This window comes from Mustela erminea, chromosome 9 (genome assembly GCF_009829155.1).
Source record: "Mustela erminea isolate mMusErm1 chromosome 9, mMusErm1.Pri, whole genome shotgun sequence".
NCBI classification, from domain to species: Eukaryota; Metazoa; Chordata; class Mammalia; order Carnivora; family Mustelidae; genus Mustela; species Mustela erminea.
In genome coordinates this window covers 104,031,546-104,059,116 of record NC_045622.1, presented here as the reverse complement: position 1 = coordinate 104,059,116, position 27,571 = coordinate 104,031,546, and the positions used below count along the sequence as shown (strand labels likewise).

At 56.7% G+C, this 27,571-nt stretch overlaps 1 protein-coding gene across 5 annotated transcripts; it reads left to right on the top strand.

The window, feature by feature from the left end:
* Window positions 1–43: 43 nt before the first annotated feature.
* Window positions 44–27,571, top strand: VWCE (von Willebrand factor C and EGF domains). 5 transcript variants are annotated; one of them, XM_032356903.1, is made up of 20 exons: window positions 44–470; window positions 5,128–5,222; window positions 5,327–5,416; window positions 5,732–5,860; window positions 8,581–8,697; window positions 10,798–10,914; window positions 11,849–11,977; window positions 12,800–13,221; window positions 13,304–13,397; window positions 14,627–14,709; window positions 16,216–16,303; window positions 17,961–18,046; window positions 19,364–19,481; window positions 20,007–20,092; window positions 21,335–21,431; window positions 22,494–22,576; window positions 23,665–23,755; window positions 23,838–23,920; window positions 24,196–24,286; window positions 26,575–27,571. In XM_032356903.1, the coding sequence occupies exons 2-20, from the start codon at window positions 5,198–5,200 to the stop codon at window positions 27,177–27,179; spliced, it is 2,634 nt and encodes an 877-aa protein (XP_032212794.1). In that variant the 5' UTR covers window positions 44–470; window positions 5,128–5,197; the 3' UTR covers window positions 27,180–27,571. The 5 variants fall into 5 exon arrangements, with proteins under 5 accessions (XP_032212794.1, XP_032212793.1, XP_032212792.1 ...); XM_032356902.1 differs by lacking the exon at window positions 44–470 and adding an exon at window positions 1,145–2,812 and having other exon boundaries at window positions 20,007–20,072; window positions 21,339–21,431; XM_032356901.1 differs by lacking the exon at window positions 44–470 and adding an exon at window positions 1,145–2,812.

Sequence of the window (27,571 nt, the reverse complement as noted above, 5' to 3'; positions counted from 1 at the left end):
AACTTGGATCCTCCGCCCTCCGTGGAGGGTCCCTTTTGTTCCGGAGAAGCCGCAGGCCACAGAAGTGGGAAGGAAACCCGGAGAAACCCGGAGAAGCTGCGGCCAGAGGTCTGCGGCCAGAGGATATGCCTAGAGCAGTCCTTGAAGACGAGCAGTATGAAGTTAGAGTCCCTCAGAGCTCAAACTTTGAGAAGCCTCAGGGTCTAACCAAAAGACTGAACAAGAAAGGAGCAAATACTAAGCGAAAGAAGCAAGCTGATGGGAGGAGGAGGAAGGTGAAAGCCGCAAGGTGGAAAGGAACCAGGGGAAGGAAAGGTGTTTCTTCTGAAATTCACCGGTAGGAATTTACTAAGTCTTAAATATCCTGGGCTGTTCTTGAGGGAAAATGGGGATTTTCTTCAAGCATGAAGTTGCATCTCAGCTATGCCCCCTGCTTACTGAGTATGGAGCAAACCCTGCAGACAGTCCAGGTGAGCTGGGGGGTTGGGATGGGGCGGGGCGGGGGGTCCGGCGACAGAGAGTAGTGGCGTTCAGGGAGGAGGTAGCCGGGGGGTGCTGGAGTGTGGGAGAGGATGGCACGAGGTGGGACAGGTGTGTAAAAAGAATATTTGTCCAGCGTGTTGTGTTGAACACTGAGTGGCTTCTAGGATCAGGAAGGAGCACCTGTTCGACATTGAGTAGTGACCCAGGTAACAAAGACAAAGAGTGGTGCGGAAGATTTTGTGGGCTCAAGAGAAGGAAGAGCTCGTGTTCATCCCTATTCTTAAATAAATCAGGGCTAGATTCCCAATGACGTGGACACTGAAATACTTTGGGGGGGGGAATAAAGGTTTTTTCATTTGAGAGAGTTTCCCCCACTAAGCTGGGAACTCGACATAGGGCTCGATCCCAGGACCCTGGGACGATGACCTGAGCTGAAGGGAGATTCTTTTTTTTTTTAATTTTATTTATTTATTTGACAGAGTTCACAAGCAGGCAGAGAGGCAGGCAGAGAGTCAGGCAGAGAGTCAGGCAGAGAGAGGAGGAAGCAGGCTCCTCGCTGAGCAGAGAGCCCGATGTGGGACTTGATCCCAGGACCCTGAGATCATGACCTGAGCCGAAGGCAGGGGCTTAACCCACTGAGCCACCCAGGCGCCCCTGAAGGCAGGTTCTTAACCGACTAAGCCACCCAGGTGCCTGGACACCGAAACACTTTTTAAGTAGCAGAGATGTGGCCTCAGCGGTGCAGGGAAAAGTGAACCTTGTGGCTGTTTAAGGCCTGAAAGAAAGGTACTATAGGATCCCTAGCGTCCTCAGGACTCAGGATGGACGTGCATATGAAAGTTGCACTCATCTTAGGATACAAAGTATTTTGGTGACGTACTTGCTGAGAATGTGTTGCTTCAATTAGAAGAGGCCCCAGCACTAACAAGGTGAGATAATGGACCTAAATCTGAGCACCTGGGGAAAACACAAGCACTCAGGTTCGGGTAGGGAGACTGGCTTAGCAGCTCGTGTTCAGGAAACAACAGTAACAAGCATGACAGCCAGAAACACCGGTAGTGGAAACTGTGATATGAACCACCAGCATCATGCATTTGCCAGAAAAGCCAGGTCCTATTGGGCTGTGTTAATAAAAGCACGGTATCTGGAAGGAAGGAGATTATAGAGTCCAGACCATTGTTGGCCCCCCGTGGTCATTTGTGGTCACCGGTGTTAACCTAAGGTAGTCAGTGGGAGGACAGCTGCAGAGGCAGAACCACAGGAGCTGGGATGATGTAGCTGAGAAATAAAAGCACTTCCTAACAAATGTAGATACTCAAAACTGGCTTGGGATGCCTTTTGCCAAGTAGTGAGTTTCTTATCCCTGGAAGTGTTTAAGCAAAAGCTTGACTCACTGGATCTGGGTGCCTAGGGAGGCTTTCTACACCAGGCAGAAAGAGGGGTCGTCCTTCCCGCTTCCTCCCACTGGATGATCCCGGTTTTTCCTCCATCACCTGCTCACCATTTCCCCGCCTACCTGGCTCTGATTCTGATCTGGGGCAGCTGCAGAAGGGGGCGAAGAGGAGCCTCTGGATTCCTGACTAGCTAGTGGCCCTGGCCAGGGAGCAGGTGGATCCACTGACCGGCACACCCAGGGCTAGTGTGCAGACTGCTGGCAGGCAGGGAGTCAGAACTGGCGAGCAGCGAAATGACCCCGCGTCCCACCTTCTCGGGACAACACTGGCAACTCCAGCTCCACCGAGACGAGCAATGATCCGGGCGCACAGCCTGCAGCGCCAGCCTTCCTCCGAGTGTCTCTTTCTTCCCCGGGCCTCAGTCTGACGCCCACAGCCCTTCGCAGAAAGCCGACTCCCAAACCCGGGCGGAGGTGTGGGCCGAGGCTAAAACCCCGCCCCCAGGGGTCCCTGATCTTTGCCCTCGCGCTGGGCTCCGCGCCTCCCCAAGAGGCCACCAGCCGGCGGACGGCTCTGCCTTTTGTGTGTTTCGCTCCGAGGTGCCAGAGACCACCCCCCGCCCCCCAGCCGTCCCGCGCGTCCCCTCGCGGCCCCCGGCCCCTCCTCTCGGAGTCCCCCAGCCCCCCTGCTCGGCTCCGCGTGCCAGCTCGGGGCTCGCTGGTTCGCTCCCTGCGGCGCCAGGAGGAGGGGCGAGGGCCGGCAGCCCCCTCCCCCGCGCGCGGCGCCGGAGCCCAGCCGAGCCGGGGGGACCCGCCGCCGCCGGTCATGTGGGCCGGACTGCTCCTCCGGGCCGCCTGCGTCGCGCTTCTCCTGCTGGGGGCCCCGGCTCGCAGCTACACCGGGAGGAAGCCGCCCGGGCATTTCGCCGCCGAGAGGTAAGCGCCTCTCGCCCCTCCCCTGTCCCGCCGCAGGGGCGCTCCCCCCGTGGGGCAGAGGGGCTCCGGGGAGCCGCCGGCAGCCGCGGGTCTGAGCGCCCCTCCAGGGCGCTGTCCGTGCGCGCGAGCGCAGCCCAGGGGGTCCGGACAAAGAGACAGCAGCCTGTGCTCTGGGCGGGAGCCAGTCCTGCGCCCCTGGCGGGGGCTGCCCTACCAGGACCGGTGGTGGGGGGGATGGAGAACCAGGCTATGGGTGAGCCCCTGAGTGTGCCCTGGGGCGCGGACCCCTGGCGAGGGCAGCCCGGGACGTGCCACCGGGTCTCCGGAGCGGCTGGCCGTCGCTGGGGCTGGGGGCTTCCCCCCACGTCCAGGCTGCACGCACGCCGTGGACCTTGGAACCGCCGGGCTCTCCAATGGGTTACGTTTCGGTTTCCGCCTGTGTGCGCGCGCGGGCGGGGGTGGCGTGTTTGCCCCTTTGCTCTCTCCCGATTGATGCCACCCTCCCCTCTAGTCTCCGGGCGGAGGTAGGGCCGCCGCGGGCCGAGCGCGCGTGTGTGCGTGATGCTCCGAGCGAGGGAACACGGTGTCAGCTGGCGGCCTGGCCCGCGGCCACCGCCTCAGGGGGCGCGCAGGGGGGCGGCCCCGCCAGGCTCGCGGCTCGCACGTGTGTTCTGCCGCCACCGCCAGTTCCTGCCCCGATGGGCCCGGCTCGCGGCGCACCGGAGCCTTCCCGCCACCTGTCTCCCCATCACCGCCCGTCCGAAGAGGCTCCTTGGGGCGCTCGGCCCCTGGCCAGCTGAGGGGGCGACAACACCGGCCTCCGGGGCGACAACACCGGCCTCCGGGGCATCCTTCCGTCTGCCGCTACGAGGGCACCCCAGTCCCTTTCAGGGCCCCGTCCGAGGAGCAGGAGCTACCGGCTCTTCTTTCCCAGGCTGCTGTCCTGATCGCTCTGGCCAGGGCCGCCAGTGCCAGCTTGGCCAGCACCTCCCACCCCCCAGGGCCCCGCTTCTTTGCTTCTTCTGTGATGACTTCAGAGAAGGACACGTCTCTTTGAGGCTCCAGGCACAGTTTGTGCAGATGTCTCCGCGCTGCCCTGTGCCCGCAGTTCTCCTTCCCAGCTGCTCTCCCTGCGTGGAGTGAGTCTGCCTCTGCCGCCCTGTCACCCCCGTGCCTGCTGCCGCGCCTGGACCTGGGGGGTACCCTGTAGACCACCTGACCGGCAGAACATTCCGAGCAGGGGGAGAGCACAGTCCGGGAGGGTTTTCTTGTCCCTCCCCCGTGGTGCAAGGATTCGCAGTTAAAACCGGGCTGGACTCCATCACTCTGCCCAGCCCATCACAGAATGAGTTCCAGTCACCCTCTCTGACCCCTCTGGGGCGGTGCACCTGCTGCTGCCTCTGCCCGGAGCGCCCTCTCCCTGCCTCCACTCTCACACCTTACCCCTACTCCTCTGGCTCGACTCTACCTAGATCCTGGCCTTCCAGGAAACCTCCCCTTCTCCGAACTCCAAAACCTGTCCCTGTATGGCACTGGTCACACTATTTTGTTATCACCCGGGTCTTTGCCCAGCGTCCCTTGAAGGTGGGAAAGTGGCCCGTTCTTGACTGTCCTGCCATATCTCATCCAGTGCTGGGCACACTGTCTCCCTTTTACTGGCACCCCCGGCCCCACTATGAGATTTTACCTGGGGAATGACATTTCTGGCTCCCCTGGGACAGCCCTCTTCCTTCGTCCCTTCTGCTGGCTTCCTTTCTCAACCTTTCCCTCAACAGCTGTTTAGTGAGCACCTAACACATGCCAGGCATTGCTCTGGACACTGAGGGGAACACAAAAGATGGACCTGGGTCCTCAGAGAATGAGAGGGGAGACAGACAATGAACAAATCAACAAATTGATAAGTAATTTAATGTCCCAGGAAGCAAGTGTTAAGAAGAATAAAGCAAGTTAAGGGTGGATGAGATGGATCTCTTTGAAGGTGCAGGAGCAGAGAGAGACTGGGTAAAGGCGTACACTTATGGGTACACTTCTGAGGAAAAACCTTCCTGAATGAGGGAACTGCAAGTGCAAAGGCCCTGTGGCAGCCATGCCTAGGGTCCTTCCTCCATTTCCATCTCTCCCCCTCAGTGTTGAGGCCCCTCTGAAGTTTCCCCCCACCCCCTACTCCCCCAGCCACTCTGCTCTATGTTCATGTGGCAGGTCTCAAGAACTGTTTGTTGACTGACTTACTGACTGGTCAGGAGGCTTTCACTGCATGGCAGACCAATCCCTGGCCCAGAGCAGAAATGTGGAAAATGCTCTTTCCTCTCTCCTAGACGCCGGCTGGGCCCCCACGTCTGCCTCTCAGGCTTCGGGAGTGGCTGCTGCCCTGGCTGGGCCCCCTCCATGGGCAGTGGGCACTGCACCCTGCGTAAGTGCCTGTCCCCATGCCCCAGATACCCTCCCCAGCAGGGCGCTCGCTCCCTGGGCTGGCCTAAGTAGGTCCCACTCCCTCACCTGCATTTCTCCTCTCAGCGCTCTGCTCCTTTGGCTGTGGGAGTGGCATCTGCGTCGCTCCCAACGTCTGCTCCTGCCAGGATGGAGAGCAAGGAGCCACCTGCCCAGGTAACTGGGGGTGGGCCACGGCTGTTGGGAAGAATTCTTCTGGTGCTGAGACTATGTGCCCGGCTCAGGGCTTTTGTCTTACTGAGAATATCGTCTTCCAGCAACCACCTTAGGGAGGCCTTCTCATCCCCATTTTACAGAGGGGAAACCGAGGCACAGAAGTTAGTGGCTTGCCCAGAGTTACCTGGCTAGTGAGTGGCAGAGCTGGATTTAAGCTCTGGCCTCTTGGCCTCCAGAGCCATCTTCCCAGCAGAGTTTATGAGCTGCCAGTACTGAGGCATGCTATGTGCTCATGGGGGGTGGTGCCTGTTCTAGAAGCCCACGGACCTTGTGGAGAGTACGGCTGTGACCTGTCCTGTAACCACGGCGGCTGTCAGGAGGTGGCCCGAGTGTGCCCCGTGGGCTTCTCCATGACGGAGACGGCTGTCGGCATCAGGTGTACGGGTGAGAGACTTGGGGGCCAGGTGGGTGGGAATTCTGTCTCTTCCGTCCATCCGTCTGTCCTGCCAGGGCAGTCTCCAGAGAGATGCAGGCCAGGCTGAGTGAGGCCAGGCTCTGGCTGGGGGTATGGGCAGGGAGGCAGGCAAAACCAAGAAAAGGGTCCCTTCTGCTGTGAGCCCCTCTTATGGGCCTACGGGCTAGGGACTGTGGTGATGCGTGGTGGCTCGGTCCTGGCTGCTGTTGGTCCCTGCTTCTGAACAGGAGGAGGGGAGACAAGTCAGGATAAACATGGTCCCATGTAATGGGGCCATAACTGGCCAAGTGCCCAGAGCTGGGTCCACAGAGGGGCAGATAACCAGCACGGGAGGTGAGTTGACCCTGGAAGGTTCCCTTGGGCTTGTGATGTCTGGAAGATGAGGAAAGGCAGCCTCAATAACTACTCTGTAAAAGTGCTATTTGTTTGTGAGTCTAAAATGTTCTAACAGGCAAAGTCTGTCACCTTCCTCAGAGGCGGCCGCTAGGACCCATTTCTTGCGGATCTTTCCAGAGAGCTGAAAGGAAGCCACTCCCCTGCCCCCCCCTTTTTTTTTGGAGTTTTGGCTTTGTAAAAATAATGTTTCTTTCCTAAATATGAAAGTAAAAAATAACCTATTTTGGAACATTTGGAAAGTGAAAGAAGGGTAGAAGCTACAAACAAGCATGTCCCCAAAAAGTCCCTACCCAGAGATATTTGTTACTAAAATGAAGTTGTTTCTTCTGCCCTGTTCCCTGGAGGTGTATGTGTTTGTAAGTGTGTGTACCTGTGTGTGTATGTATGTATGTTAGTCGTGCATATCTGTGTGTCTTGTAAATGGGGCTCATGCCTTATACAGAGTTTTCATTCTTTTTCTCACTTTTTTTCTTTTTAAAATTTTATTTATTTATTTTTTGAAGATTATTTATTTATTTAACAGAGATAGAGAGAGATCACAAGTAGGCAGAGAGGCAGGCATAGATAGAGAGAGGGGGAAGCAGGCTCCCGGCTGAGCAGAGAGCCCGATGCAGGGCCCGATCCCAGGACCCCAGGATCATGACCCGAGCCAAAGGCAGAGGCTTTAACCCACTGAGCCACCCAGGTACCCCATTTTTATTTTTTTTAAATGTTTTATTTATTCATTTGACAGCGAGAGAGGGAACACAAGCAGGGGGAGGGAGAGGGAGAAGCAGACTTCCCGCCGAGGAGGGAGCCTGATATGGGGCTCCATCCCAGGACCCTGGGATCATGACGTGAGCCCAAGGCAGACACTTAACGACTGAACCATCCAGCTGCCCCTTTTTCTCACTTTTTATTGGGGTTGGGGAATAGTCCTCACAACAGAGGTTTTAGGGGCCGCGTCTGTGACTCTGCTGTGGCTCACCGTCCCTCACGGACGTCGTCGGCATCTTCGCTACTACCAGCTACGCCGCAGTAAAGAGGCTTCTCTTTATTGTTCCCAGAAGGAGAGCCACTGGGTCAAGGGTCTTGCTGAGGATTTTGGTGCTTGGGACTCATTGCAACATCCTCTTGAGGAAGGCTGAAGCAATTTCCCCCCTAGCACCCCTGCCGAATGTTTCCTGGGGAGTTCTTTCTGCACACACTTCTTGTTGCTGAAGCAAACGGAACTTGGAAAAGCCGTTGTTCTAATGTCAAAGCTAGGCCCCGGGCAGGGGGGATCTGGCCACTGCCACCAGGGGTCCCAGTGGGATGGGGTTAGTCAGGGTGGGCTTCCTAGAGGCGCTGGGTGTGGTCCCGAGGGGCCAGCTCTGGGGAGAGCAGGTAGGGAGAAAGGAGGTGTCCAGCAGGCTTAGGGCCAAGGGTTGGGAGACCCGGAGGCAGACTGCAGTGGGCGGCACAGATCTTGTAGGTCCTTGAGAGGTTATCATGGTTCTTAGAGAAGGGAGGACATGAAGCCAGGGTGGGGAGTTCTGTCCCCACGTGCCCCTGACCCCATAGGCCTGAACTTCCGAAAAGGACTGCTTGGATCCAGTCACCCCGCCCTGGGCAGCAGCCTCAGGACCTTCTGGGCTCTCTGCAGCCCTGCCTCCACCCATTGGTCTGGCCTCCCGCTGCCCCTGCAGGAACCTGAGCTCCTGCTAGTGCCAGCGCAACTGCGGGCTCTCTCCGCTCATGGCCCCCCTCCTCCTGATGCCTCCTGGTCCTCTGCCCACCTGTCCTCCAGGCGTTCCCCGGTGGGGCATGTATCACCCGGGCGGGTGCCGACCTCGTGGGCTTGTGGCTCTTGATGTTATCAGACCCTAACCAGCTGGAGAGTCTGTGCCACGTCTCGGCCACATTTGTGTCCTCAGTGGCTTCCCTCTGGATCTGCTGCATACAGGTGGTGCTCAATAAGGATTTAGTGGAACTGAATCAGCCTTCCTGCTCACTCCGCTCTGCCCTCTGAGCGTTGCCCTGCAGTGGGGCCGTTGGAAATGACTCTGTCTCAGCCATCCTCTGGTCTGAGCGGGTCACAGAGAAGGATCCTGGCCCTCAGCCTCTGCTCTCTGGTGGTTCCCTCTTGGCTGATGACTTTCCTGGGAGTGGCTGGTCTTTCTTCCTTGGGGAGGAAGAAAGGGGGTGGTGGTGCTTTCCACCTGTTGAGTAGGTAGGCTGTCTGAGGGGAAAGCATCCTCATGGGCTCCATTTTACCCTCACACCCGACCACCATGCAGAGTGGTCCATGCAAGGATGTCTTCTCTCTTCTCAGACATCGATGAATGCCTAAGCGCCTCTTGCGAGGGCCAGTGCGTGAACACGGAAGGCGGGTTTGTGTGTGAGTGCGGGCCGGGCATGCAGCTGGCTGCCGACCGCCACAGCTGCCAAGGTGAGCGGCCTGGGGACAGGTAATGATGATGCCGTTGCCCCTGTGGCGGGGCTCTGAGTCAAAGGCGTGGTGGCCCTGCCCAGCCCAGCCAGCATGGGCGCTCCACACCTTACCACATTTCCTGGTCCCGCCAGGGAGATCCTGTTAGTCATCCCTGCTTTAGTGATGGGGAAACTGAGGCTCACCCAAGGCCATCCCGGAAGGAAGCGCTGGACTCGGCTTGAATCCTGGCATGTCCAGCTCTGAGCTGGCTCTGCAGGGTAGAGGCACAGGGCTGGAGAGGCCGAGGGGAGGGCCGGGGCAGGACCGAGGAGGCCCCCAGGTGAGGGAGGGCCGTGGGAGAGGCACGCCTGCAGTCCTTCGCCCACCGCCCTCATTAGCTCCCTCGCCCCAGTGGTGTCCCAGCAGCCACATCTGGTGGGGAGGGGCAGGAGGAGGTAAGGGTGGGGCAGGATGAGGGAGATCTTCTAACATACTCATCCCTTCTTTGAAGATGCTCCTTACTTGTGGAAGGAAGCCTTTTCTCTTAAACCAGGCAGATAAAACAAAGGTCCCCCCTGAAAGTGTGGTGTTATTTTCTATCATTTGCAATAGTCATAAACTGTAAAACAAGTTTTAGAAGTTGCTACTTCTAGACTCTCTTCACCACTCCTGGGCCCTGCTCTCCCTCGGGAATAACCCTGATGTCTTAGTCTGCTCGGGCTGCTGGAACAAAACCCCACGGTCTGGGCCATTTACACAGCAGAATTTATTCTCATGGTTCTGGAGGCCGGGAAGCCGGAGGTCAAGGGGTGAGGGACCTTCCTGGCTTGCAGACGGTCTCCGTGCTGTGTTCTCACGGGGACAGAGAGCTGATAAGCACACTGCTCCCATCATGAAGGAGCCCCTTCAAGACCTCAGCTAAACCCAATCACTGCCCAAAGACCCCGCCACCAAATCCCATCACACCAGGGGTTAGAACTTGAACATGTGCTTCTGGGGGAATACAGCTCCCCCTAGCACCTGGCTATTGCTCTGATGCATGCCATCGTTTCTCGGCCTTTTGGCTAAGATCAAGTGCTCTGATGCATGCCCTCCCTGCCTGTCCCCACAACATGTACACATACCCACACACACCCACACACCCATACACACTCACAGAGGTAGGCTGAGTGGCAAACAGGTGCAGAGCTGGATTCTGGCCTCATGCTAAACACCTTATGTGCATTTTCTCATTTCTTTCTCAGACTGATGCTGTGAGGCTGGTACTGTTTATTTCCATTTTCCTGATAGGAACACTGAGGCTTAAAGAAATTGAGTAATTTGCCCAAGACCATGTTAGACCTGGGATTTACGCCTCTGGTTGGTTGTTTTCTCAGCGATCTGTCTGGAAGATCTCTCCAGATCAGTGTGAATGGGCCCGCGTTGCTCTTTTTAAGTGCTGCCTGGGTCTCTGCCTTGTGACTCTCCCACAGTGGACTAACTCTTCTCTTATTGATGGACACATACATTATTTCCCGTGTTTCACAATTTCAAACAGTGGCATGGGGAAGCTTTGACAGAGGAGGTGCTATAGAAACTGAGTTTTGAGGTATGCGTAGGAGTTTTCCCCCAGACAAGATGGACAGGGATCCCAGGCAAACAAAAGAACGTGGGCAAAGAGGGAGGCCCACAAGAACATGGTGCATTTGGAAGGTGCCAGAACAAAGGTGAGGGACAGGGAAGGAAGTGGGCAAGGCCACCCACGGCTTGTGAGCTGTGATGTGGCATCAGTGCCTATCGGAGCAGAGAGTGGCCCGGGTGTTCGGTCAGAATATCCTGGATGCTTTGTAGCAGAAGGCTTGGGAGGAGCACAGGGAGACGCACCAGGCTGTCGCTCTTCTCAAACCAGAGACAAAGGTGGCCCAGGCTGGGGTAGGACAGTGAGGATGGAGAGAAGAGGGCTGGCCCAGGGAGGATTTTGCTGATAGGCTGAATGTGGGTAGTGAGAAAGAGGGTGAGGAGGGTTTCCCACGGCCCTGAATGGGGGAGGGGATGGCAAGAAGAGAGGAAGGGGGGAGCACCCCCAGTTCTGACACTCCATGGGGTAATGAGCGGCAGCCTTGCCCTGGTCCCTTGCAGACACTGACGAATGCCTCGGGACCCCCTGTCAGCAGAGATGCAAAAACAGCATAGGCAGCTACAGGTGTTCCTGCAGACCTGGCTTCCATCTCCATGGCAACCGGCACTCCTGTGTAGGTAAGGTGGGAGGGCCTGTTGTCTTCATACTTAGGCTGCCCATCAGGAGGTTGGGCAGAGCGAGCCCAGGGACTGGGAAAGGCCAGGGGTCCGGACCTCCTGGCCGCCTGGAGCCTGGAAGCCCTTGAGCCTTGGGTCAGCCAGAGCCTGCCCTTCCCTGGGTTTGGCGTGGCTCCTCATGGAAGACCATGTCTTGGACTTTTCCTGGCCACGTGCCACTTTCATCCTGTTACGTTTCTCTTCCACCCCTCTCCCAGATACATCCCAAGGATTCCTCTCTGCTCACCCATTTTCTTGGCTGCCTTTGCTCCCCTTGGTAAATAAAGCATGTTATGTCTTGGTTCCTCTGGTTTAGAAGGAGACCCCTGTTTTCTTAGCCCATTAGCTGAAATTTCCAGAAAGGGATTGATTGGCATGTTTGGCTTAAGCTTGGCTCATGGGTTGAAGGTGGGGGCCCTTGGGCCTGAAAACAGACCTTGTTCTGGCGGACTTTGGTGTTTGTCCCGAAGACTACCTTGAGCTGGGCAGTGATGTTTGAGACTCTTTTTCAGGGGGCCACACCACCCCTACCACACTTGGGGAGGCTGGAAGTTTTGAAGATGAGATTCCCGGGGGAACCATCCCCACCAGCCAGTATCCCCACAAGCCAGGGCATAACCATTGCTGCCTAGCAGGGCAGGGGTGGGGGTGGGGCGGAAATGAGTCATCGGTGGGTCCATTAAATGCCAAGGGGATGTATGAACTTTCCAAGGGGACTAGCAGCAGATTTCAGCCCCACTCCTAGACGTCTGAGTCATGTCCCAGATCCTGAGGCAGGAATAGAGCCCATAAGAACATGGCAAGGAGACTGCCCCTGCCTTCTGGGCTCAGGGATGCAGGAACAAGGGGTCGTCGCCCCAAGAAGGCAGCTGTTGGCAGCGAGGTTCTCCTACAGATGTAAACGAGTGTCGGAGGCCGCTGGAGAGGCGAGTCTGTCACCACTCCTGCCATAACACCGTGGGCAGCTTCCTGTGCACATGCCGACCTGGCTTCAGGCTCCGAGCTGACCGCGTGTCCTGTGAAGGTGAGCCACCAGCTCCGCAGTTCCGGACCCAGGCCAGGTCTCAATGCCAGGCCCCGCCCCCATGCCGGCCCCGCCCCCGCCCCCATGCCGGCCCCGCCCCCGCCCCTTGCCGGGCCCCGCCCCACCCAGGCCCCACCCCCACCCTCAGGGCTTTGGCCCTTCTTCCTTTTCCACCCATTCATTTCCAGTTCATCTTGTTATTTCCAACTCCTCACGTGGTTTCTCATTTTCCCCTCCCTCTTCTTTATCCATTCGTCGTCCCTTGCCGTCTTTCTGTTTTCCTAACCCTTTTGTTTTCTTGCAAATGGTAATGGGGAAAGACAAATGCTAGAGGAGTCCGCGACAGGAGTCCCTCCCCTGAACCTGAGCTCCCAGGACACTTTGGACCAGGTGGCGTCAGCTCACGCTGCCATGCTTCAGCAGTGTGCCTATAAACATGCGTATAAGGTCATCTGAATATGGAGCTCACTTATTTCTAGTGCACCTCGAGCTTTCCCCAGGCTGTGCCTCCAACTGGAGCCTCAGCATCTCCTCCGGGGAAGCCACATCTGGGAGGGGGAGCCGGGGAACCAGTCCCAACTTGTCACTTGGGCCTGCTCCTGTGGTGCTTTTCCATCCACCTGTGTGATCGTCACCGCAGCCCCCGTGGTCTTGGGTTGAACTGGTGGTGTTAGATCACCAGTTATGCTGATGAAGAAACTGCATATCCGGAGATATCCAGTGACTGTTGGTGGAGGAGCTGCCTTCAAGCCTCACCGCCCCCCGCCCCAATCCATCTGCTTCCCGCTGCCTCCCTCAGGAGACCCTTTGCTTGCGTTTCAGCCTTCCCGAAAGCCGTGCTCGCCCCATCGGCCATCCTGCAGCCTCTGCAGCCGCCGCCCAAGATGCTCCTGCTGCTCCCAGAGGCCGGCCGGCCTGCTCTCTCCCCCGGACACAGTCCTCCTTCCGGGGCCCCGGGGCCCCCAGCTGGGGTCAGGACCACCAGTCTGCCTTCTCCCACCCCTGTACTACCCACATCCTTGCCGTCTGTCCCAACTCGGCTGGTGGCTACCCCCATGCCTCGTGCCTCCCTCTTGGGGACCCTTGGACCTCCCTCACAACCACAGGAGGGGTCCCCGTCCTTGCCCAGGGGCCCAGCAGCCACACAGGTGGCGCCAGGGTCCTCTGCCTGCTGGCACCTGGGAGCCACGTATGACTCAGGGAGCCGCTGGACAGAGCCTGGGTGTTCCCAGTGCTGGTGCCAGGTAGGTGGGAGGGATCCTGGGGCCTGCCTGGGTCTGGTGTCCGGGGCCTTGGGATGGCTGGAACTCCTGCTTCTGCTTCCAGAATGGGGAGGTGACCTGTGAAAAGGTGACATGTGAAGCTGCTTGTTCCCACCCGGTTCCCTCCAAAGATGGGGGATGCTGCCCGTCGTGTACAGGTGGGAGCTGGTCTGGGGAAGTCTGTGAGTTCCCCACATGGTCCTACTCCTTCCCTTCCCCAGCCTGTCTGCAGCTGAAAGGCTGTTCTCCAACTTCGGGGTACATTAGAATCACTAGAAGGGTAATTCCTGGGTCTCATCCCCCAGAGCTTCTTATTCATCAGGTGTGGGTCGGGTCTGGGAATCTGCGTTTCTAACAAGATCCCGGCTGATGCTGGTGTTGCTGGTCCAGGAGCCACACTTTGAGAACCACGGGTCTATGCTGTGGTATCCCTGGGGGGGGGGGGGACTTTTCATGTTCTGGGGATCCTTTCTGAGCTTCATCCTTTCTTACATTCAGTGAGTTCCCCCAACTCTACCCAGCGGTCCCCCTCCCCTGCCCCAACTCCCCTCCTGTAGCCAGAGGAGTAATCTTTTGCAAATTCTGTCCACTTTCCAGTTTACTTCCATAATCTGCTTACAGTTTTTCATTCACTTCCCCTTGCTGTTAGGATACAGACCCTAAATCTTAACAGGTCCTTCCACAGAGCTTCTCACAACTCACTCTGCATGCGGATCCCCAGGATCTTCTGAAAACCCAGCTTCTCATTCCGTAGATCTGGGGAGGGGCCTGAACTCTGGCCATAAGATGCTGGGGCTGCTGCCGGGGGATCAGCAGTGAAGACATCTTTTGAAGGGTTAGAATGAGAAACAGACTTAGTGGCTTCTTAATGATAATCGTGACCTTTGGCCATGTTCCTACTGTATACTGAGCTCTGAATGTGAACGGCTGGGCACCTTCCATGTGAGGCTGTGGGTCCATCCAAAGCGCCGGCAGGGCATGTGGTGGTATTCCCATTTTACAGTAAAGACAACCAAATCCATGAAGGTTAAGTGACATATCCAAGGTCACTCAGGTTAACTGAATGGACAGACCAGGTTTTTGAACCCGGGGCTGCCTGGCTGCCTTTTCTGCCGTATGGGAATAAAATGCCATGTTCTCAGTACAGTTCGGGGTTTATAGACCTAGATGGAACCCTCCTGGGCCATCTTCTGTGGGTGTCTTCTGCTTACTTCTCCAGGGGTCCTAGGACCACACAGTCCTGGGTACCTAGATCTGCCGCTCCTGGGGCATCCTGGCCGGTGAGAGAAGGTTCCAGGGACATTACGCCTGGAAAAGTAATGAGACCTCAAGCTTCCTCTGCTTTGAAGAGGTCTGATGCCTCCACTCCTGTTTGTCTTTCAAAAAGGCTGTTTTCACAGTGGCGTCATCCGAGCCGAAGGGGACGTGTTTTCCCCTCCCGACGAGAACTGCACTGTCTGTGTCTGCCTGGTGAGCATCCCAGGAACCCCAAAGCCTTGTGGCTGTTTTCCTAACCTTTGGGGGTTTTAGAGGAAGAGGGAAAGCTCCGATGTTGAAGGTGAGCTTGTCAAACGGAGGAAGAGTTCCCTCCCAGGTTGTGGATCTTGGTCGGAACCTGTCAAATTTAAAGGCGTGGGGGTCTGTGGAGTCCAGGAGCTTTCTGCTGAGTAGCGAAGAGCCAGCAGGCAAACAGGGTCCATCTGTCGAGGAAGGGGAGGGGATGGAACTCCCTTGGAAACTTCCCACCAGGGAGGCTGTTTTTCTCTCCAGGCAAAATATTTGCCAGCCCAATAAAGGCATCCACAGTTGGGAAGCAAAGCTTGAGTCTGGCGTCTTAGACCCCTCGGCCATCCTGACAGCCTAGGTATCCACACTTGGGAGGGAGGAAGCTTATTACCAGTTTGTTAAGAGGAGTATTTTGCTGTAGGCCAATTCGCTTCTCAAGGAATAGTTATTAAGCACCTACTGTGTTCCGGACATGGCCAGGTGCTGTCCCATGGATTCCATTAGGAGCCCTCCGGGCCTACCAGGCTTGGGGCTTGGGGCTTTTCTTCTGTTGCCTTAGCTGGTGGCTTGTCCGGGTCAGCTCTCCCGTCCCTGTTCTACTGATGACAAGACCAAGGCATGAGCTGGGATTTGAGCTGAGGTCTGTGTCCACAGCCTGGGCTCTGCCCACCACCCCTCACCGCCACCCTCTGACCTTCACTGCTCAGCTGGCGAGGGCAGTGGCCCCCGTGGAAGGCTGGGGAGGAGGAGTGGGGGGCAGGGCACGGAGACAGCCAGCGCCCCCCCTTTACCGAGCTTCCCCCCTGTGCCACGCACACACAGTGGCCAAGCCCCTCTGTGGATCATGTCATGGCACCAGTCCTCAGCAATCCCTGATGGAGGCGCCATTTCTGGCTCGTCTCGCAGATAGGGAAACTGAGGCTCAGGGAGCTGATGGACGTTTGGTTAGCGTCCATCCTTAAGTGTCCATCCTTAAGTGTCTAAAGTTACACGACTCGTTAGTCGGGGAGCAAACACAGCTTCTTAGCTCTGGCTGACTCCAGAGGCAGGTTTTCGTTTTTTTGGTTTTGTTTTATTTTGCCTTAACTTCAAATTTTGAAATTTAGTTTTAAAGTTAATTCTTTGAATAGCCAAGATTTTACCTGGTTCAAAACTGGGATGCACAGGAAGGTGTTTCTGGTGGCGTAACCGCCGCTTGCCTCTTCCCGGCATCCTTGCGAAGCTCCTGTTGCCGTGGGAGGATGTCCTCGGCGTGCGGCGGTAAACGCCAGGACCTGGGTCCCTGCACACTGTCCTTGCTGTCACCATGGTGGCATTCAGAGGTCTTGGATGACTTCCTTTAAGGGGTTTTGGTGTTGGACAGGGGACCCAAGGGGTTGCGTGAAATACAGGACAAACCGAGGGGCTGTAGGGCCTGGTTCTCCTCCTGCCCTCTGCCCCCCCACCCAGCACCATCTCTCCCCCGCTCAGGCCGGAAATGTGTCCTGCATCTCCCCCGAGTGTCCCCCCGGCCCCTGTCAGAGCCCCCTGAAGTCAGATTGCTGTACTTGTGTTCCAGGTCAGTGAATCTTTGGGCTGGGGGTGGGGGTTAGTTTTTTGTGTGTTTTTGGGGGAAGGATGAGTGGAGCAGAAGACGGAGATTGGTTTTTGCTTTGGAAACTCAAATCAAGTGCAGCATTTTAAAGTATCAGTTTAACTGAGCACCTACTACGTGTGCTGTAGTTTGGACGCTAGATCGGGCTTCTTGCTCAGGCGGCCCCTGCTCCTGGAGGTGCCTTCAAGACCGCCAGGAGGGGGTGTGAGGCCACCCTTGGCATGGCTTTGTCTTGAGACTGGGAAGGCGTCTCCCCTTCCCCACTAATGAGTTGGTCCTTTGTTAAAAATGTGGTTCTCTTTTCCTGGGATGACCTCATCATCCTCACGAATGTTCCCTGACAGCTCTGTGCTGTTGCTTGCCAGCACTTAATCTCATTGCATCCGTGTGGCTCAGCCTTGAGGGAGTACTATTCATAACCCTATTTCATAGATGACAAAACCGAGGCTCACCAAGGTCATCACTGCCCAGAGACCTACAACCAGTTAATAAAAGAAGAGAACTTGAAGTTGAGCCTACCTGATTGCAAAGCTGGTGTTAATTAAAAAAATATTTTTCTTATATTTTAAATATTATTTTTAGCTAAGACATTTTTGAGTAGGTAATATACTGCCTATGAAGTAGTAACCGCCAACAGCTCTTATCACCCCCATTCTACAGATGGGAAGACTGAGGCTTAGTGAAATTAAGGATGTTGCTCCACATCCCTCCCTAGTGAGTTGTGTAGCTGGGATTTGAATCCAGGGCAGACAGACTAAGCGGGGTGGGCCTGGGCCGGCTTGCGGGCTGTTTTATCAGTGCGGGGGTGCCTGGGTGGCTCAGTCCTTAAGTCCTTCGACTCGGGTTATGATCCCAGTGTCCTGGGATTGAGCCCCGCATCAGGATCCCTGCTCAGTGGGAAGCCTGCTTTCTCTCTCCCACTCCCCCTGCTCATGTTCCCTTTCTCACTGTGTGTCTCTCTCTGCCAAATAAATAAATCAATCTTAAAAAAAAAAAAAAAAAAAAGAAGAAGAAGCTTTCGGTGATTCCTCCTGGTCTCCAGGGGATGGCTTCGGTCTCGGACCTTGTCTTAGGTATCTGGGGCCGTCTCTTTTCCTTTCCTTTTCTTTTCTTTCTTTCTTTTTTTTAAAAGATTTTCTTCATTTATTTGACAGAAAGAGCAAAAGCAGGGGGGAACAGCAGGCAGAGGGAGGGGGAGAAACAGGCTCCCCAAGGAGCAGGGAACCTGAAGCGGGGACTCGATCCCAGGACCTGGGATCATGACCGGAGCTAAAGACAGACTAACTGACTGAGCCACCCAGGCGCCCCTGGGACAGTCTCTTTTCATGTCTGCTTTTCTGTTACTCCGTAGTGATTCTGGGAGTCCCCTCCCTTTTTGTTTAAGTGTCTTAGTCTACATGTGGGTCTTAGTTTCAATCCTGCGTCAGTTTCCAAGCAGCCGTGTAGTTTCGGTGAGGGGGGTGCTTGGGAGGGAGTGGCTGGCTCCTTGAATGGGGCACACGCTGTGGACATGGTGGGAGGATGTTAGCTTCCCCAGGGCCCCCCCGACCCACCGTTCTGCTTTCCCTTTAGCTGCCCCAGCCCAAAGACCTTGAGCTGCCTCTCCCTTTCTCCCCCGCAGTGAGATGCTATTTCCACGGCCGGTGGTATGCAGACGGGGCTGTGTTCAGTGGGGGTGGTGACGAGTGTACCACCTGTGTCTGCCAGGTAGGTGGGTGCAGGAGACGGCCGGGTGCAGGGCTTCCCGAGCATGCCTCAACCCGGAGAAGAGGAGCTGTCGTGCGGCACAAGGGACACGGAGGAAGCAGAGACGTTATGGGGACCTGCGTTCACCAAGGCCTTCCCACCGTCCGCTTGCTGTTCTCCCTTTAGCGGAGCTATTTATAGAGCACCTACTGTGTGTCTGGGACCGTTTTGAGTGCTGGGGCCACAGCTAAACACAGGACAGCCCCGGTCCCTTCTTCGGGGGGCCCACAGCCTAGGTGGGCCACGGGCAGGTGGTGGCAAGGGTTCCTGACCAGACGGGCAGGTTTCTGGGAGGGAGGGGAGCTAAGCCGAGATCTGCAGGGTGAGGGACTTACCAGAAGAGGAGCCAAGGCAGGGGTGCCTGGCAGGGGGCAAGAGCACACGCCTGTTGTCAGGGCTTGAAGATGTCCCTTCTGGCAGTGTAAGATGTGGGCAACGAGTCAGGCAGGAGAAGAGACTGCAGACGGGTTGTGTGTGTGTGTGTGTGTGTGTGTGTGTGTGTATGCTTGGCTGAGAAGCAGGGCCCGGGGCGGGATTCTTGTGTAAGGGATTTTCCAAAGATTTGCAGGAGGACCCACCCAGGGAAGAGGGACTGGGGGTGGGGGAGGGTGGGGTGGGGAAGGAGCCAGGTGACCGTGGGGTCTCAGGCTGATCCCAGGGGGAGCTCTGGAGTGAGTTGCACGGCCCAGAAGGGTGTGGCCAGAGGCCAGGGAGCTGCACTTGTCTGTACTCTCTCTGCTCCCAGGGAGGGGAGTGGGGGTGGGGAGAAGGACCATCCAGGTACCTGGAGGGCCCGTCCCCTGTCAGCCAAGGGCAGTACTTGGGGGAAGGAGTCTTGGGGAGGAGGGGGCCCCATAGTCTCTGCCTCAGACTCAGTCGTGAGGGGCTTTGCCAGCCTGGAGGAGGGCTCTGGGCTCGGCAGAGCTGCTGATGGGTTCTAGGTGTGGAGCTGTGCGATACCATTGGTGCATGAGAACTTTCTCTGGCTGCAGAGTGAGGGCAGACCGGAATGAGAGCTGAAGTGAGGGCATGAGGGGCTGGGGTGCAGCCGGGGCCAGCAGGGACCCCCATCCCAGCAGCCGGGACATCCCGGGACGCGGTCCCAGCCTTCCCCGCCAACCTCCTGCGTCCCACCCCCACTCCTACTCCTTCTGCTCCACGAAGATTCTTTGTCACTTTTAGGAGGGTGACAGCAGCCTTCTAGGCTCCTCTTTAGCTTTCGGACGGTCCAGGGCTGGGGAGCTGCCCTCACAGCCTGTGCCCTTGGTTCTCTTCCAGAATGGGGAAGTGGAATGTTCCTTCACACCATGTCCAGAACTGGACTGCCCCCGAGAGGAGTGGTGGCTGGGCCCTGGACAGTGCTGTTTTACCTGCCGGGAACCCACGCCCATGACAGGTGCAACCCTCCGGCTCCGCTTGCTGGCGTTCTGCCCGACACGGGGCCTGGATGCCCTCCAAGAGGCAGGCTGCGTGGCCCCTGAGGAGATCGTGTGTGCGCGTGTGTGCGTGTGCATGTGTTTCGGGAAGCGTGTCTATGTGTGAGTGTGCCCATGAGTGTGGGAGTGCCATCTGCGTGTGTTTGCCTCGGAGTGTGCATGTTTGTGTGAGCGGGCCCGTGTGCGAGTGTGTGCATTTATGGGTTCGGAAGTCGGCAACTGTTTGCGTGAGCCTGTCTGTGTGGAACAGGCACGTGTTTGGAGGCAGCACCCCCACCCCCAGCCCCCAGCTGGGCCGGCAGCTGCAGGCAGCCCCTGGGCCCAGCAGGGGGCGGAATGGACACTCTGGGGGACTGTCTGTGTGGCATGAGTAAGTCCAGCGTCTGTCCTTGGGTGGGGGGCGCCCTGTAGGTTGGGCAGGCATTAGGGACCCTCCTCAGCACTTGTGCCCAACCGCGCTTTCTCCTTTGTTGTCCCCCGGCCAGGCTGCTCTCTCGATGACAACGGGGTTGAGTTTCCGATTGGACAGATCTGGTCTCCGGGTGACCCCTGTGAGTTATGCATCTGCCAGGTGAATGGCAACCTGCACGCCCTCAGCTGCTCCCCCAACCCCCGGCTGTCCCTGCCTCGCCCTGAGCAGAACCCCTTGGCCCTGACCGGGTCCTCCCTGCGGCTCCCGAAGCTGTCCCCCTCCTATGCCGGCACTTCCCATTTGTACAGAATGGGATGTGAGCCGCTGGTCCGGGAGCAGGACTTCCCTGGGGACGGATAACCGAAGGAGTGGGATGGCCAGAGGCTCCATGGTTTGGGTCTTCCCTCTGAAACTGGGACCTAAAGCTGTGACCTCAGCTCAGCCGAAGCGGGTCAGGAGACGGGTCTTAGAGTCAATGGGCCCAGAGGCAAACAGCTGCTTACCAAGGAACAGCCTGGTTTCCACTTGCTGTTTAAGCACTCGCTGACTTTCCTTTCTGCTTTAGAAGAGCTTTTAGTCCCTGGGAGCTTAGAGCTTTATCTCTCAAAACCAGGGTCATGCCCCGGGGGGTGTCTGCTGAACACACAAACTCTCAGGGCTGCTCAGACCTCTGCACTCAGAATCTGCATTTTAATCCCCTGGGTGACTGGTCTGGCCATTGGCATGTGAGAGGTACAGGCTTCCCCGGTCTCCGATGCACGGTTTGGGAAAAAGCCTGAGACCCTTGCAAAACTTGGAAACATTTCATCAGAATTACAGTTGGGAGGAGGGCACATCCGCTCCCTCTCCCCTTTATGACTGACCCAGGGCCCTCACAGTATGAGAAAGCAACACAAAGGCTTCATCAACATTCAGAGTCTTAGAGACCAAAAAAAAAAAAAAAAAAAAAGGAAACCATATGTGGTGCTTTTGTCTTCTGAAATAGACATTTCCGGTGGAATAGTTTTCTATAAAAATAGGATTTTATTGTACTCCATAGGTTTGGGGTGAGCAAGGGTTCCAGGGAAAAGCTGAGAGAAGAATTTGGATGGGCCGGTGTTGAGCTTTGGCTGCCACTAGAGAGGGACAGGAAGCCACGGAGACCAGAGCCCCGCTCTGACCTGCTCTCTCCATACATAAGGAGGCTCTCGTGGAAGGCTCACACCCCCTTTCCCCAGTAGCCGGCCCTCTTTGTGGGGGACCTGCCACCCCCAGCGGCATCATGGTACCCTTTGGGCCAAGCCTCGGCCAGTGTGCAACACGGCCCTTTCTTGGGAGTGGGGGTGCTGGGAGGCTGGAGCATGGCAGGGAGGCGGGGCCGGGGTTACAGGTGGGGTCTGGGTGAAGTTCTTCCTCCTTCAGGCAGACGGTTCGGTGAGCTGTAAGAGGACGGACTGTGTGGACTCTTGCCCTCACCCGATTCGGATCCCAGGACAGTGCTGCCCGGACTGTTCTGCAGGTAATTTCCTGCTGGCGGAGTTGGGGGGGGTGGGTTGCAGCACAGCATCTCCTGCTCCCCTCGGCGGGGATCCGTGACACTGCCCCCTGCTCCACACACATCTGGGCTCACCGTGCACCAGGCTCCTCCATGCAAAGCGTGGGCCCCACAGGCTTCATCCCCATAGCCCCACGGGGCATGTCCCATGGGGCAAGCCCACCGTACAGATGAGGAAGCCGGGCTCCAGAGACCTAAATCTGTCTGCCCAAGACCAGCCCTATCTGGGTTCTGGAAGCAGATACAGACATTCTCCGAGCTTCCAGCCTGGGTAGCCTGAGCTGAAGGCAGACACTGAGTCGACTGAGCCACCCAGGTGCCCCTGCTTTATTTTTTTATACCAGTGTTCCCCTCTTCCATGAGTTCAAAAGTAACATTTTATTGAAGTACATGCCGCAAAAATAAAAACAACTAAAAAAGGCCCTTATCACTTTTAGCCTCATGGTTTTGTTTTTCTGATCTCTTTCAATGAAGTATCTCTGTCTCTGTAGACCACAGGTTTGTAACATGTACCCGTATCTAACAAATAACATACTGATGTTCTAGAACATTCCCCTGATGTCCTATCACCTGCTTTCATTCTTCCCAGGCTGTGATAAATGTCCTCAAGGTGGCAGCATTCAGATCAGACCTCAGCGGGCTTGGGGAAGCTGAGGGGAGAGATGTGGGGGAATGTTCTGGAAGGTGGGGACTGGGTGAGTGGGTTGCTGGGGGGAAGAACACAGAGGATGGCTGTAGTGCCTGGGCCAGTCCCTCTGGCCTGATCCTGCCCAAGAAATGCTCCCTTCCTTGGAGGTGGAGACACTCTGACCCCTCTGCTAAACCCAGTGCAAAGAAAACAAAAACAAAAACACCCAATCCAGACCTGTGTTTTGTCCCTTCCCTTAAACCCCGGGGATGACTGCCTGGGGAGGCAGTTGGCCTGACCTTTGTTACTCAGAAGACTCTCAGACCTTCGCCCTTGGCAGGAGCCTGGTCACCAGCCTCCTACCCAGCGGGCACTCACCCCTGCGCTCTCTCCGACAGGCTGTACCTACACAGGCAGAATCTTCTACAACAACCAGACCTTCCCGTCCGTGCTGGACCCGTGTCTGAGCTGCATCTGCCTGGTACGGCCCACCCGGCCCTGATCCCGGTCTATGGAACCTCCCCACAGGCTCACACCAGTTCCAGAACCTTGGACTCCCATCCAGAGCCCCGCACGGGGAAGGTCATTCTAGGTCACAGTGAAAGTTGACTCCCTCTAGCCCTACCCAGGGTCAATCTTTACCCAGGGCCAGAGAAATCTTTTTAAGCTTGCCCCATAAAAGTCCTCTGCTAGGGGGCATCTTGGGGGCCCCTTATAGTGTAATGTGGGAGTGTTCCCTGAGGGCTCGGGGGAGGGGCTCAAGCCCAGGGCTGAGACACCATCTTTAATAGATTCCCATTATGGTGCTCTTGCCGTGGGCCGGTCTGGCTCTCGGCCGTTTCCCTGCATGAGCTCAGTTAATCTTGGAGAGAATCCTATGAGGTAGGAGCCACCATGTCCTCCATCTGTGGGTCAGAAAAATGAGGCACAGAGAGACAAAGTCATCCTTCCCTCAAGATCCTACCGCCAGTCCTGCTTGTCGGCCGAAGTGCCAGGAGTCGAATCCTGCTGTTCTGAGTCTCTGCTCTGGGAGGCGCACTTGGCCTCTAAGCCAGACTGACTCTCAGTCTGAAAAAGCCTGTGGGACTGTTCATATGATTCCGATTGGGAAAATGGCTGGGGGTGGGGCGGGGACAGGCCTTGCTGCTTGTGCTGCAGGAAACGTTTGATGCAGGGGGAGCCCCTTTGCTGGCAGTGGGTGAGGACGCAGCGTGGAAAGGGACAGGGTCCGCGGGATCAGAGGACCTCAGGGCGAACATCTCGGCCTCTGAGTGGCCCTGTTCGTTCATGGGCTTTGTGGAGCTCCAGGCTTCTAGGTCCTTCTCTCTCCTTGGCTTTTGGTGCTCACCCTTCCTGGGTAATTCGTGGGTTTGTTCAGCTGGGGCCTGGTGATAGATGAGCTGCCTTGTGGGACTTGCCCTCTGTCAGGAAGACAGACTCTGAGTGAATGAACCTGTCCCCGCACCATGGGGGCTCTGAAGGGTGCTTGGTGGCTCTGTGGCTCTCCTCCCAGAGGGTCCTGGTGGTGGCCCAGAACAAAGGGCCTCGTGTGTTTTCTGTGTTGCGCAGCTGGGCTCTGTGGCCTGCTCCCCCGTGGACTGCCCCATCACCTGCACCTACCCTTTCCACCCCGACGGGGAGTGCTGCCCGGTGTGCAGAGGTGAGTGGGGGAGTCACCGCCCCACGCCCGAGGCGCCTGGGAGGCCTCGGCTCTCACGGCCCGGTCTCCTCTGCCCCTGCAGATTGCAACTACGAGGGAAGGAAGGTGGTGAATGGCCAGGTGTTCACCTTGGACGATGAGCCCTGTACCCAGTGCACATGCCAGGTGAGCTGGGCCTGGGGACTGCTGCTTGCCTTTTGACCCTTTGCAAAACGCTGAGTCCCCTTAGCGCACAGAAGCCCATCTTTCTCTTGCTTCCCAACTTTAAATACCAGCCAGAATACCTTTGGATTCGATGATACCCTCCCTCTTTGTGGGTTCCTTAAAGCCTCCGTCCCAAGATATTTCTGTGGGTGGAAGAGGGCACTCTTCTGTGGGGGCGCTGTTCCGGGAGGGGTGATGATCTGGGCTTCCTCATGTGTGTCCTTGTGCTTCCCCAGCTGGGAGAGGTGAGCTGTGAGAGGGTCCCCTGCCCACGGGCCTGCTCCGACCCCTCTGGGCCCCCCGGAGACTGCTGTTCCTCCTGCCCAGGTAAGCGGACCTCTGGGTCCTGAAGCTTCTCCACTGTCTTCCTGCACTTTGCTCTTCTTCCCAGAAACCTAGAACTTGTAAAGGGCTGGATGTGCAAAACCCAGGCTCAGAGAGGGAATGTGTTTTGCCCAAGGTCACACAGCCAGCATGTGGCAAGGACACATGGTTGGGCCCTGTGGTTAGCAGGTGGGGTACTGGGTGGTGGGGCATTGGGAGCCCTGTGGGGCCTCCTGGGGCAGGACAGCAGAGAGGCGTCCTCACCTGATGGGGTCCTCGAGAAACAGGAAACCCATCATGATGTAGCTGGTTCCCCTTATTCCCACAAGCTCTGCACTGTGTGTCTTGAATTGAATTTTTCTGATTTAACATGTCCATAGAGTACCTTAAATGTGGCTATTTTATGCTTTTTTTTTTCTTTTTAAAGATTTTATTTATTTATCACAGAAATCACAAGGAGGCAGAGAGGCAGGCGGGGGTTGGGGGGGAGGCAGGCTCCCTGCCGAGCAGAGAGCCCAAGGCGCGGCTGGATCCCAGGACCCTGGGATCATGACCTGAGCTGAAGGCAGAGGTCTTAACCCACTGAGGTCTTAACCCACCACAGGTGCCCCTTTATGCTTCTTTTTAAAAAAATATTTTATTTATTTATTTGAGAGAGAGAGCACAAGCCGGGGGTGGTAGAGGGAGAAGCAGACTCCCTGCTGAGCAGGGAGCTTGATGCGGGACTCGATCCCAGGACCTTGGGATCATAACCTGAGCTGAAAGCAGACGCTTAACCATCTGAGCTACCCAGGAACACCCTGCTTTATGTTTTTTAAATTTCCAGAAAGACAGTGAATTTTTCTACTGTTTTGTGGCCTGGATTTCCTCTTGGATAAAATACCTGTTTAACTCCTTTGGCCGTTTGAAGAGGATCCTCTCTATTTAGGGTCACTTTTGGGGTCCGTGGCTGGACAAACGCAGCCCTCAGGACTGGTGGGGGCTGGAAGCCTCCTGAGCCCCTCCGGCCCTGTTGTTGAGAACCCTTGATTTGTAGATTTTGTTTCCTGAAACTACCACACGCTTCTCGGCAAGCTGATGGTTATTCCCCCTGCTGTCCGGAGGCTAAGCATTCGCGAAGAAGCCAGGCCGCGTCCAGAGCATGTGACCTGTGTTCCTTCCTTTATTTGCTCCCAGGAATGTGGCTGCTGTGGTTTTATCTCCATTTTACAGATGGGCAAACAGAGGCCCAGAGAAGTTAGGTTTCTGTCTTAAGACTGCTCTCTAGTTGGTGGCGCTGGGCTCAAGCCCAGGTCTCCCTGATTCCTTCCCCAGTGCTCTGCTGCCTCCGGATGGGGAAACAGAGGCACAGGGAGGGGAGGTGCAGCGCTGGGCCCCTTCTCCTGGAACACACTGCTTCGGCTGTGTTTGCCTCGCACCTCTTCTTCACAAGAGCTCTGTATACGGAGAAACCACTTTTTGCGGCGGTAGAATGTGAATGGTTTCCTTTCGGTAATTAACAAAAGCCACAGTTTTCGTGAGCTATAAATCACGTACTGTTCCATTCACACACTCCGTGTACAAGCCAGGGCCTTCAGGCATGTTCAGAGTTGGGGACCGTCCTCCAGGTGATTTTTAAAACATAATCATTCCTGGTTTTCTAGGCTTGACCGCATCTGTCTCCTCCTGATGGTACCTTTCTCCAACACTCCTCCTTCTTGTGGTTCTTCCCCTCCGGCTTCTCTTTGCCCATCCTCTCCCTTTGCTATTTCTCCTCCCGCATATCAAGCCATTATGATATTCCAGGCTCCAGGCTGAGATTAAAAAAAATTTTTTTTCAACAGACTTGATTTTTTTAGAGCAGTTTAAGGCTCCCCGCACAAGTGAGCAAAGGTAGGAGAGCCTCTCCTACTCTCAGCAGCTTGCACGCAATGGAACGTTTATTACGATCAGTGAGCCTCCTGCCCTGACACATGGTAGTCAGCCGAAGTCCCGGTTAACTGCGGGATGTGGGCTGGGATTTCCCACGCACCATTCACTGAGTCCTCAGAGTGGCCCTGTAAGTCGTTAGGATGCCCATGCTATAGATGGGAACACGGAAGCCCAGTGGAGTTATGCGCCTCCTACAAGGTCACACAGCCAATGCCTGGTAGAGTGAGTTGGGCGGATTGCCTCCCTCTGCTCCTGGTTCCCTCTTGGTCTCGCCCTGGAGGCAGGGGCCACTGGTCCTCAGCAGCCATGAGAGGTCTCTGTCCCCGCCGTGGCCGTCTGGAGGAACCCCAGGGCATCTTGTTTCCTCCACCTCTCCCTAGATGCCCCAGAGAGGAAGTCCGCGGAGGTTGGCAAAGCAGCTCGGAGTCCCCGTGGAGATGCCGAGGCCCCGGTGAACTGTAGCTCCTGTCCAGGCCCCCCGGTGGTGTTGCCTCAGAAGCCAGTGCCCCATGTCTTCCAGCTCCTCCTCAGAACGAACCTGTCTAACGTGCAGACTTTACCCACGAGCCCCTCAGGAGCCCGGGCCTCGCCCTCACCCCCTTTGGGGCCTGAGGGTACATTCCCAGGGGAGCCCGCGGCCTCCCGGCCCTCACCAGGGCCTTCGATCCCGCCGGGAGCCTCCACTCTACCTCCAGCCTCTCCCGGGGCTCCTGGGCCTCCTCCTGTGATTCCAGAACCGTCCGCCTCCACCTCTGGGGTCCAGACAGGGGCCAGAAGGTCTTCTTCACCGGCCGTTCTCCTGACTGAAGCTTCAGCCCATTCCACGGTGGCCCCCAGCCCCTCAGAGAACCTGGCCACCCTCCTCAGGCCTCGCAGACCCTCTTCCTTTGCCTCCAGACTCTCTGCGGTCCTCACGGCCACAGCCAGCTCCAGCCCCCAGTGGCCTGCTCCAGGGACCTCACGGGAAGACGAGTCCACCGGGTAAGCAGGCCTCTAGGTCGGGGCCCTGCCTGGGAGATGCTGGACAGAGTAAAGGGCCAGTGGCCTTGGGTGCTGGCAGGGAGGCCCTGGGGCAAATGAGGCCACTGACCCCGGATGCTCACTTCTGACCTCCGGCTCCTGGAGGAATGGAAAGTCCCCAGGACCCCATGTAACCTCATCCCCAAGAAGCATTTGGAACGTCCTGTGAGAACAGCAATCGGTACTCTCCATGGTCAGTATCCTCCTTGGACAGCACTGGGCTGTCCAGGGCTACTGGGCTCCCCGCTTTGGAAGAGAGGAGTCAGCGAAGACTCCTGAATTCCCCTGGGACTGGGCCACCAGCTGTCCCGTGTCCCTCCCTGAGGTTTCCTGATTAAAGCCTGTCTCAGTCCCCCA

Excerpts from the sequence above, each read along its gene's own strand:
- VWCE (XM_032356901.1), top strand. The coding sequence starts at position 2,703 with ATGTGGGCCGGACTGCTCCTCCGGGCCGCCTGCGTCGCGCTTCTCCTG. Across the intron at positions 5,223-5,326 it reads CAGTGGGCACTGCACCCTGC|CGCTCTGCTCCTTTGGCTGT; the intron begins GTAAGTGCCTGT and ends TTCTCCTCTCAG. Across the intron at positions 23,756-23,837 it reads GTGCTGCCCGGTGTGCAGAG|ATTGCAACTACGAGGGAAGG; the intron begins GTGAGTGGGGGA and ends CTGCCCCTGCAG.